Source organism: Miscanthus floridulus, unplaced genomic scaffold, assembly GCF_019320115.1.
Source record: "Miscanthus floridulus cultivar M001 unplaced genomic scaffold, ASM1932011v1 fs_400_2_3, whole genome shotgun sequence".
Lineage (NCBI taxonomy): Eukaryota > Viridiplantae > Streptophyta > Magnoliopsida > Poales > Poaceae > Miscanthus > Miscanthus floridulus.
Genome location: NW_027096703.1, coordinates 67,088 through 78,998, shown reverse-complemented (window position 1 = coordinate 78,998; position 11,911 = coordinate 67,088). Strand labels below are relative to the sequence as shown.

Genomic DNA, 11,911 nt, shown 5'->3' with positions numbered 1-11,911 from the left:
AAAGTGCCACTAGATGCTCTAACTCATTGCATGTGCATTTAGGATCTAGTGGAGTGCTAACACCCTTGAAAATGTTTGTGAAAATATGCTAACACATGTGCACAAGGAGATACACTTGGTGGTTGGCACATTTGAGCAAGGGTGAAGAAGTTAGAGGTGAAAAGGAGTTAGTCTTGCTGGTCACTGCGTGACTGGACGCTGGTCTCAGAGGGACCAGTGCGTCCGGTCAAGTGTGGCAGTGAAGACGCCAGTGTCGGTCTCTGACCGGACGTTGGGTCTTGGACTGACCGGACACTGGCAGGGTGTGTCCGGTCCTATTGTAGGGCAGCGTAGAGAAAAGTCACTATGTGACCGGACGCTGGCAGGGTCCGGTCAAGCAGGACCGGACACGTCCGGTCGAAGAAAATCATTTCTAGAACCTTACTAGAAACGACCAAACGCTGGAGGCTCAGCGTTTGGTCAGTTTTGTGCGCTGTGTCCGGTCAACAGATGACCGTTGAAATCTAACAAACAGTATTTGAAGCAGGGGACATGTGGCGTGAGTCACATGACCGGACGCTGAGGGCCAGCGTCCGGTCGATCAGACCGGAGCGTCTGGTCACCCCGCATTGTGCCTAGTGAAGGGGTATAATAACTCTATTTTGTGGGGGCTTCTATTTAAGCCCCATGGCCAGTTGAAGCTCACACCTTTGGCCATTTTCTTTGACATAGCAACCTTGTTTGCTTAGCCAAAGTCGTCCCACTCATCTCCATCATTGATTCATCATCTTTGTGAGATTGGGAGAGAATCCAAGTGCATTGCTTGAGTGTTTGTATCTAGAGGCACTTAGTGTTCGTGTTTCACTACGGGATTCGCTTGTTACTCTTGGTGGTTGCCGCCACCTAGATGGCTTGGAGCAGCGAGGATCGTTGAGCGGAGGGTGGTGATTATCTCTGGCTCCGATCGTTGTGATTGTGAGGGGTTCTTGACCTTTCCCCGGCAGAGAGCCAAAAGATACTCTAGTGAATTGCTCGTTGCTTGTGTGATCCTCATCTTGTGTCGGTTGTGCGGCACCCTATTGAGGGTTTGGCGTGTGAAGCCAATTAGCGCATGAACCTCCAAGTGAGTGAATCACCACAACGAGAATTAGCTTGCCGGCAAGCAAGTGAACCTCGGTAAAAAATCATTGTGTTCATCATTGATTCCGAGGTGATTGGTCTTCATTGTTATTCTTCCTTGTGATTGATTGGTTCCTTCATCTGCACGGCGGTATAATCTTCTTGATCACTCTCTTTACATTATCGCAAACTAGTTGTCAAGCTCTTTTGTGTAGCTAGTTGTGAGAGATTACTTGCTTGGTTGGTGTGGCTCTTTAGTTAGCCTTTGAGAGCACACTAACATAGAGTAGTGTCATAGCTATTGTGTGAATAGATACTATCTAAACTAGAATTGTGGTAGGTGGCTTGCATTTTGAGTAAGCTAGCGCAACACTTGCTTCGCCTCATAATTGACTAACCATTTTGTTAAGTGTTGTTGTAGAATTTTTTATTACGCTATTCACCCCCCCTCTAGCCATTAGGACCTTTTAGTTGGGGCGGCGCCGGTCCATGGCCGAATTTGGTCGGGCAACAGCCTAGGGGCGGCAGGCACCATCCTTCTTCCTACGCGGCCAGGGCCACTCCAATGATGACCGCAGTCGATCATGAGAAGGCGTGACACCCGACTTCTTGGCTTGGGGACCTGACGCCTCCCCTCATGAATTCTCGGCTGGGGGACACAAGGATGGTGCATGCTGCTCCTGATTCATTCTAGCGGGTGCTCGGTCACGGATCCAGCCGGGCTCGTGGTAGGCCGGTTGCCTCCTAGCGGTGGTAGCCAGGGAAGCGGTCGGGGAGCCTTCCCTAGTGGCCATGGCAGCGGTGCTGGTCACCCTTTCAGATGGCCGACCAGTGGTGGGACTTGCAGTTGTGGCCAGAGTGCGTACAGATGGCTACGTCTATTCCACCATGGTGTTCTGGGTGAAAGCTCAGCCCAGCTGTGGCCAGGCGGACGGCGGTGATGCCCCAAGCGCCACATACCTCCTTGGAGGCATCGTCCTTTGAACCCATACCACTGCTATGAACACTGGATTCTAGGCGTAGGCCCCGCCTTAGATGCCTCTAAGGCTAGCAGAATGGTGTCCATGGTGGTTGCCTTGGGTGTCATCCCCTTGCTGAAGGTGTCATTGAAGACTTACGGCTATTCGCTTGTCCCCGTGTCATCGCCGACATCTGTGGTTCCTCCTATGCGGCAAGCTCCTGGAGAAGCTCCTAATTGTGCCTGTGTGTGTCTATGTTCCACCACAATGGTTTGTCCTACTGCACTTGACCTCACCGGTGTCGTTCTAGCAGATGCTTTGCCGCTATCGCTTATTTCTTTGACGGATGCTTTGTCGTCATTGTCGCTGGCCCTCTTTGGCAGATGCTTTGCTACTGAGAGTGTCATGGCCGCCCCCCGCTACGGATGCTTTGCCATAGGGGGTGTCTTCTTACTTGACAGATGCTTGGCCGTCTATGGATCCTTTGGCTCTTTAGCCCCCTCTTTGGTAGATGCTTGGTTGCCGAGAGTGTGTTGGCCCACTGTTTGGTGGATGCTTTGCCGCCGTGGTCGCTCGGTTCGTTGGCGGATGCTTTGCCACCATTGCTGTTGTTTGCTCATTCTCTGGGTGGATGCTTTGCCATCATGGCTTGGTCTTTGCGTAGGAAACCATTGCATTGTTATTTTATTGCAGGCAAAGTTGTATGTCTAGGGTGTTGAGGGCGGTCGCTCCTTTCTTCGTATCTTTTTATTGTTCCTGTGTTATTCCAGGTTACTCACTATTATCTTAGTGGTTTGTAATATGTGCTATGAGGGTTCTCTCATAGCTGACTTGTAATTCACTCCTCTTAATGAAAAACGGGCTATATTCCCCGATCGCGAAAAAACCTATTTGGTAGTTGGGATAGTAGCTTTGACAACCTATATAGGTTTAAGGCAGAGGTTGAAAGGTGCAGCCCTGGAAGTTTTGTAGTCATAGATCACCACAAAATTGCTGATCAGATCAGATTTAATAGGTTCTTCTTTGCTATGAAACCATGCATAGGTGGTTTTTTAAAAGGATGTAGACCATACTTGGCCATAGATAGCACCTTTTTTACATGAGAGTTTAGGGGGAAGCTAGCATGTGCGATACTTGTTGACGAGCACAATTGGATGTATCCCGTTGCTGTTGGAGTGATAGACTCAGAAACAAATGAAAATTGGATTTGGTTTATGCAAAGGCTTAGAGATGCCATTGGAGCTCCTATAGGCTTAGCTATCTGTACAGATGCTGGTCAAGGAGTGATGGCAGGAGTGAAGGAAGTGTTCCCAAATGGAGAACATAGAGAGTGCATGGTGCATTTGGTGTCAAACTTTAAGAAAAGGTACAATGGGAAGATATTTGAGGACCATCTTTGGCCTGCAGCATATTCATGGAGCCCCTACTTTTTTCAGAAGCATTGGAAAGCAATGGAAGATGCTAAACCAGAAGCAATGGCTTATATAAGGCAATGGCATACTAAGATATGGACGAGAAGTCAGTTCTGGACACATTGCAAAGTCGACTATGTGACCAATAATTTAGTAGAGTGCTTCAACAATTGGATCAAGAAGTACAAAGGTTTGAATTTGGATGACCTTATGGACAAGATCAGGCAACTTATTATGGATAAGTGGGATGTTAGGAGAACAATCTCAAGAAAGATTCAAGGGATCATTCTGCCACACATCATCAAGATGTTGAAGGAGCAAAGCAGGAACTTGGATATGGATGTACAGAGATGTGGGGATACCGTAGCAGAGGTATATGTGAAGGGTGGCAGTGGCTTCAAATGTGTTGTCAATCTAGAAGCAAGAACCTGCACATGTAGGAAATGGGAAGTCTCGGGGATTCCTTGTAAACACGCTATTGCATTCATCACATCTCTTCCGGATCAATTGGAGAAACATGTTGGCATCTATTATTCCGTTGAGAAATTTAGAGTAGCATATGAGGCCCTTATACCTGCCATGCCAGACAAGTCTCAGTGGCTGAAATCTGACCATGGTTTCTTCATGGAGCCACCGCTTCTAAACCCTACGGCTGGTAGAAGGCAGAAAGAGAGAAAGAAAGGATGTACTAAGGGTGGTAGCAGCACGACAAAGAGAAAAGGTTCACATCGGTGCCGCATCTGCAAGGATATGGCCACCGTTGGTATAACTGCAAGTATGTTGACCCTGATGATATAGCAGCCATGCTAGCTTAGAAGTAAGCATGCTGACATTGCTCATCTTTATTTTTTACCACTTGTTATTAATTTCATATTGCCACAATGCAGGGGGCCACCGAAGAGGAGGAAGAAAATAATTGAACCATCGTGTGAGAGTAGTATTGTTCAAGTTCAAGTTCAAGTAGGACCTAAAACAATGCAGTTTTCATCTAGGTATGCCCCTATACACTTAGAGATCTCACATAAATTGCTGTTCAGAGCAGCATATGAGGAAGTCTATCAGTTGAGTACTTTTGATACCTCAAGCTGCTAGTTGTTTAATGGGTTTCCCTACTCAGTTTTTTTTTTTTTTTGGCCCATCTGTAATGTTCCAGTCTAAGAGAAACAATGTTCAAAGTAGAGAAATTAAATATAGGTTGCAGGAAAGCATGGTAGAATAAGGAGAAATGGGTGAATAAGGACTGTTCAGTTTCAATCCAACAGTTACAAATAGTTGTAAGAGAGATGGTAGCTCACCTGGAGATGAATTGCCAAACTTGGGTAGCATTGGTTAAATGTAAAGATAAGATAATGCTAAGCTTGCACGTAGCTTACAAGGTGATCTGTTGCTTGCATTATCCTTTTTTATATGCTACAAGCACCCCATGTTGCCATTTTTATATGCATCCATTATCCTTTTTTTCTCTGTTGCAGTACAGATAAATTTGCACTGGCAGCACCTATGCATTTCCTATTTTGTCTTATAGCCAGCTAATTTTTTGAAGTTGATATTTCATCACCTTTTTTTGTTTGGCACAGTAAGTAAAGTTATCCAGGCATCTAGCAAAATTTTACAAGCAGAACTCAAATCCCAATAAATATGCACTAAATTGAATCTATAAGCAGTAAGCTGCCATATTTTAGATGTATAGGTTGGTATTTGCAACAATTCAGATGTACATGTCCAGTGCGATTTCTTCTGGTTGAAATAGATACCTGAATGGTGATAACTGATAAGCAACTAGACAAATAAGCAACTTTTTCTCCAAAAAGAAGAATGTGTGATATCAGTATATCATCTAATGTACCATCCACACCTTTGCATTTTTGCAAAAAAACTGATATGTCTTACTGTATTCAGATTAGGAACTGGTAACCAAGTTTAAGAAAAAGGGCTAGTTTGCATTTTCCTTACATATGCTTAGATGCATAGCTTATGTGTACACTTTTACAGATCTCACGTGTTATATTCTTATTTGTTTTTCTTAAAAATGTATCTTTTTTTTATTACAGCCAAGGCGCTTCAGGTAACTTAGGTTCTGCAAACTCTCTCGGGTATGCTGAAATTGCAATACTCCCGTTCTTGATTATAGTATTCTCAATATCATATGCTCAAATTGTAAAGTTAGTGTTCTGGTCACACCATTCTCAATATTATCCTCTGAAATTGTAAAACTCTCTCACACGTAGGTCTGGAAGTGGTTTAAACCAACCTGATCCACTTGCCATTGAGTACTTTTTCATGTCTGTAGATGAAACAACAACACCACCTTCCACATCCACGCCTACAGGACATAAAAAGGATAAAAGAAAGACCAAGGCGCAAGTGAAGAAGAAGAAGCTATGGCGACTAGAAGCAAGACTCCTCTAAACCAAAGCCCTGCTGCACACACTAGAAGCAAGAGAAAACTTCCAGATCTTAATTTGTAGTTCATGCATATCATCTATGTGGCTTGTGATGTTAAGTAGTGCAGCTGCCTTATTTTGCTTGCTATGCAAACTTATGGCTGCCTATTTTGCTTAGCGAGAACGAGCCAAGTTATATGGACAACGATGGCTGGTTGAACTTGCTCTTTTGCTTGGCCTGTGAACCAATGAATTGCTACTTTGCTTGGTAAACATTTGAACCAATGAATATCTATGTAGTGTATGTCTAATTTCATGTGAACTGTGTTCAAAATGTTGCTTTAATGCTGCCTGTCATGTTCCTATAGTATTTATATTGATGCAGTCATATTTATGTTGTTGTCATTTGTTGATCTTCATTTTATCTGGTATATGGTTCTGGATATCAATGGCATTTAAGGAATTTTGGGATCAAATTTTTTGAGAGGTAAACTGTCTTCCCCATCTCATCTAACAGAAGACTGGCAGCTAAGGAAAAAAAACACAAATCGATGGCAGATAAGATAAGCTCTAATTTTTTTATGATGGCAGATAAGATAAGCTCTAATTTTTTATGGCAACAAGGAAAACGCTATAATTTTTTATGGCAGTGAACAAATTTTCTCCATGTATTTTGATGGTAGTTGTTTTGAATGTTGGACGTTCTCTGTTAAGGGACTGGCGTAGTACTGTACAGTTGAAATTGAAATATATTACTCGGTACTCCTACATGAGGATCCTCACAAGATAGCGCAGATTACCAGCAACGACACGCGTGCCTCGTGGGCTGACGGTGACACTGACACCTCGTGGGTTTTGTGGCGTGGCGTGCCGCGTATACGTTATTTGTTCCGATACGTATGCTAGCGGTCAGCCTATTTTATTTTTTATATGCAGTATATATATATTGTTTGGTGCGTTTTGGAAAATGCGAAAAGTCCTTCCCCCCAGCTTTTATTGCCGCCGCTCCGCTCCGCTCCTCCCATCCCCATCTATGTCTCTCGTTGTCTACTAAGGGTCACGAAGGAATAAAAAACATAGAAATGGAATGAAACACAGGAAACAGATAGGAATGTAGTGATAAAATAGAGGAAAGGAAAAACACATAAATTTCATAGAAGTGGGTGTTTAGAACACAGGAAACAAAGAGTATATATCAAAGCTTCACTAATGTATTAGATGCTACTAAACAAGTAGTTGCAAGGTGCACGCATGGTTCTACTCTCACAGATGACACACGATGTGCTTTAATGAGTGAGTTTCCCTCAGACTTCGCAAAGAAAAAGAAACCATGAGGCTGAAGTGGATTTTAAATTTCCTCCAAAATGTATAGGTATAGAAATCTTTCCTTTGAAAAGGAATCAATGAATCCTTTGTTCCAAACGCATCTACAGTAGCTAAAACTACAGGAATAACAATTCCTTTGAAAATCCTTTGAAATTCCCGTGATCCAAACGCAGCCTAATAGAGGGAGAACCCACCGCTCCCTCCCTCAGCCCCGGAACGAGATCGTCTAACGTCGAGCAGCCTGACTGCGTTCTGCAGTCGAGCCATCTGCACCGTCCGCTCCATCTACGGGCTATCCGACGTTCCCCATCTCACAGGCCATACAACAAAGGCCCGACGGCCCAAATAGGCCCATAACACCGTGTGGAGTATGCGCTTGGTCGACTCCTGTCCGCTGCCGTCGCCGCTCGTTTCTTCCCCTCCGCCGCCGTCTCTTCCGCGATTACAAGCGTCGCCTCCATCTCTTCTTCCTCCCTCGGCGCCCTGGCCTCCTCGTTCTGGATGCTGCGCCGCCTAGCTAGCCTCCTCGGGGGCGTTCTCTGCCTTGCCGCTGGCCACGCAGAGGCTGGTTTCCCGTGCGCCAGATGTGTGGTGCTCGAGCTCTGCTGCAGTATGCAGCCACCGTGGTGGAGGTCCAGGCTGCCCTCGGCAAGTTCCAGGCTGCGTCATTTTCAGGAGGTCGTGCTTAGCCTGGGTGCATCGAGGCCATCAAGCTTGGACTGGGAGCATGGACGCTGCTGCACAAGCATTGTGTTCTGCAAACTGTGCTTGCACTGTATTCTGTGAATTGTGTTATTGCAGTAACTGAATAGGAAGCACAAGTTTTAGCAATTTGTGCAGGTAGACAGCAAACTGCTAGCAAATTGTGATTCTATAGAAACAGAAAAGCAGAGCAAATTGTATAGATTGTCTTCTGGAAATCTGGAATGTTATGACTGAATAAAGAGCAAATCAGCTCAGTGACTTTATAATTTCCCTTCTCCCGGTCTAGTACGAGACCCATACGAACTTGACAATCAGTTCTTGTTTCAGTTTCTATTCGCTTGGCTTATAAGCCGTATTTTTTCAGCCAACGAACAGTATTTTTTTTCACAATAAATCAGTCAACAGTACTTTCAGCCATGGCTTATCAGCCAAACGAACATGACATTTATTAAATGATCCCTTTTATCTTTCAGTGACCCTCATTCGCACAAACAAATCTGCACGACCTAACATTTCCATCTGATTTCCTTTTGTTTGAGTACCTTTTTTGAACCTCAAAATCTTTTTGACCACCATAGCTAACCCAAAACATCCAAGCCTCCTCTGTACTACTGAATTCCATGCCAACTGGAGGTGAGAAACTAGGAGAAAACCCATTCCTACAGCAAATAAAATATTTAACTTGGTGGTCATATAATAAGCAACTAAAATATGTCTGACCGCATGGGGAGAAAGAAAACAGCATGGGTTACACACCTCTTTTGTTCCATCTCATATATCCTGATTCTATTTTGTGATGGACGCAAGTTGATGTTTCTTTAATCAATTCCAACACGAGCTGACGTAGTAGAGGATGACAAACAAATTAGGAGAATATTGATGCAATCTAAACACACACGGAGAGGAGTGCAGACCTGCGAACATGTTCGTGACGACACAACACAAGCAGCAGCCGATCGCCGACGCCTCGCCTTCGTGCTCGCGGGAAAAGCTGATCGCCGACGCCGATGCCTCACCCTCGCGGCCTCGTTCGCGGGAAAAGCAGACGGAAATCGCGCCAATAAGGAAAAGACGGCGCCAAAACGGGGGAGCGATGGAGTTATTCTTGGGCCGAGGCCCAGATAACAGAGGAGCGCGGCAGCCAGACCTGCAGGCTCCGAGCGCATAAGTCTGCATTCGTTCGATCCGGAGCTGACGGCACAGATGTGCTGACTGCACGGCGCAGTCGATCGAGGTGAAGTTAGACGATATCGTTCCCTCAGCCCCACCGTGAGCTCTCTCTTCTTTCATTCATTCACGCCCGCGTCCCAAGATTCCTCCGTCTCTCTTATCTTCACCCGTGTTTTTCATCTTCTGCAGCGAGATGATGGGTCCAAGACTCTGCGAGATGATACGCGAGACTTTTTGGTTGTGCACTACCGCCGGCCGGGTAAGATCTAATCCCGGGCCTGTTCGTTTACCTTGAAATGGAGGGATTTGAAGGGGGTAAGAGGGGATTTTGATTTGTAGAGGATTGAATCCCTCTCAATTCTTTCCATGTTAGATTGATCTCCCAACCAATAAGCCCAACGGTCTATTGGGTCTTGGTCACGCGCCCTGATCGGGGGCGCCCAACCCTACATGGTTGGTGGGCTCCCGTCGCACTACGCTATATATAGAGGTGGGGGCCGGCGGCTCGAGGTACGAGGTTCGCCGTGAGCCGCAAACCCCACCGACAAACCCTAGACCGATCTAAGAGGGCGCGTAGCCAGCGACGGGAAGCTCCATTGACTTCGCCGTCGTCACTGCTACGTCGTCCGTCTGCACTGCATCGACGTCCGTGCAACCTCTACTCCACTCGTCGCTGCCCGTGTGCTGCCTCCATCACCGAAGCTGAGATGGCCAGCTCAACCGTGACTCCCTCCGAGGGCTCAGGTTCAACACCAGCACCCTTACCCTATCTCTCTCTCGGTGTAGTGTTCTAGGTTTAGATATGCATGTGCTATTACGGATCCAAGGGTTTCCCTCCTAGATCTACTGCTAGAGATCCTAACTGTAGTCAACAATGGCATCAGAGCCAGCCTATCTAGTACGTGGATCTAGATCAGAGAAAAACAATCGAAAGAAATCCAAAGAAGTTGGTCCGATTTTGAATCAGGTCAAGAAAGAGAAAACCTAACCCTAACAGAAAGGGGACGGTCATTAGGGGCTTCGGCCGACATAGTTTTCGGTTGAACCCTAACCTCGATCCCTTCAGATCTGAGAAAGGTTGACGGTTCAGATGAAGAACACCTAACCCTAACTCTAGAGAGCTCGGGAAAAGGAAAGAAAGAACCGATTTCAAATCGGGGAAAAAAGAAAACAGTGGCCATCCCAACCCTAACCCTAACCCTAATCGGCAAATCGGGCCAAATCCGAACAAACGAATCAATCAAAAGAAAGAGGAAGAAAGGAAAGGGGATGGCCTATCTCGGCGTCTGCGTGGCACTGCAGTCACGCCGGCGCGCGGGGAAAAGAAAGGTCGGCCAGGGGGGCACGGCTCGCCGGGACCCGGCCATAGGGGCGCCGCGGCCAGGCCGCTCGACGGCGGCGCGCTCACCCGCTGGGGAGCGCGCACGCCGGTGAGGGGGCCGGCGACGGTGCCAGGGCTCCACCGATTCACCGTCCGCTTGAGTCGCTCGGTGACTGACTGAGGGAGAGCTGTGAGGCGAAGAGAAAGGGAAAGAATGAGGGCTAGGGTTCAGGGAGCGACGGCGTTCGTTGGTTTTGATCTAGCGATATTGAAGGCCAACCGTCCGATCGGCGCAAGCGGCTGAGATCAATTGGGCCAGCGCCGCAGCCCAGGCGGGATAGGGCGCGAGGCCAATTTCCCGGCCCAGGCCCAGGTTGCGGCCTGGGCGCGGGGGAGCGCGCGCCACGCGGCTGGGCCGCGGACAGCTGGGCCGGTTGCGCTGCTCTGGGCCGAAATGGCCGAACACAGTGAAATGATTTCATTTTTTATTTTCCAGAAACTTTTGATTCATATTTGATAAATTCGAACTGAATTTTGATGTTGAAATCTGTACAATTTTGATCTAACGTCAATTTTGTTCAGAGAATAGTAAAGTGCAGTAAAAGTTTATGAAAAATAGAATTAAAAGATTTATTAAAGTTTCCGCTGCGTACTTAAAAATTATTGCTTTCATTATTAAATTCGAACCAACGGGAGAATTTAATTTTGAAACATAGATAATTTTTACAGTTATTATAATGTTGTTATTATTCTGACCAACGTTAATTAATAGCAATATTATAATATTAATGTTGTTATGGTTTTTTGTTATACATTATTTCTATTTCTGTCCAACGGTGATGTAGATTTAATGTATAAAATAATTGTATGTTTTAATTTTGACCAACGTTAAACTAAGGCATGCAATTATTGTTGTTATTATTTGTGTTCTCACACTATTTGAATTGTATTTTTAGGAGGATATAACTTGATGAGTTGTATCAAAGAGATCCCCACTCTAAAAGGTGATAACTATATTGAGTGGAAGAAAAAGATAGACCTAGCTTTTATCCTCGCTGAGGTGGACTGGGTTGTCACCACACCGTGTCCCAGAGAACCTGTGGCACTAGTGAGGGAGACAGATGAGACTGATGCTGCATGGCAGAACAGAGAGCGGGACTTTGCTCCCGTAAAGATGTCTTTTGACCATGAAAATAGAAAGTGGGTCACAGCCAATAAAAAATGTTTGGCTGTGATAAAGAATACAATTGAGCCTGTAATAGTGGGCTCAATTCCAGACTGTGACACGGTCACAGAGTACCTAGAAAGAATAAAGAGTCAGTTCACTGGCTCTTTAAAGACATATGCAACCCAGCTGATCAAGCAGCTGGTAACAGAAAGGTACTCTGGTGGCAGCAGTGGTATTAGAGGGCACATACTGAGAATGAGCAATCTGATATCTAAGCTCAAACCAATGAATTTGGCACTCAAGGATGAGTTTCTTATTCATTTGATTTTTGCTTCTTTGTCCAAAGAATTTGACACCTTTGTTGTTAA

At 45.7% G+C, this 11,911-nt stretch overlaps 1 protein-coding gene and 1 long non-coding RNA gene across 2 annotated transcripts; one reads left to right on the top strand and one right to left on the bottom strand.

Moving 5' to 3' along the window:
- Positions 1-3,343: 3,343 nt before the first annotated feature.
- LOC136531638 (uncharacterized) lies at positions 3,344-4,267 on the top strand. The gene has a single exon (XM_066524286.1). The coding sequence runs from the start codon at positions 3,344-3,346 to the stop codon at positions 4,265-4,267; it is 924 nt and encodes a 307-aa protein (XP_066380383.1).
- A 4,023-nt stretch (positions 4,268-8,290) lies between these two features.
- LOC136531635 (uncharacterized) lies at positions 8,291-9,307 on the bottom strand. The gene is made up of 3 exons (XR_010778080.1): positions 8,799-9,307; positions 8,641-8,722; positions 8,291-8,543 (listed from the first exon to the last, which is right to left on the bottom strand). It is a non-coding gene; the product is annotated as an uncharacterized lncRNA (long non-coding RNA).
- Between the last annotated feature and the right edge of the window lie 2,604 nt (positions 9,308-11,911).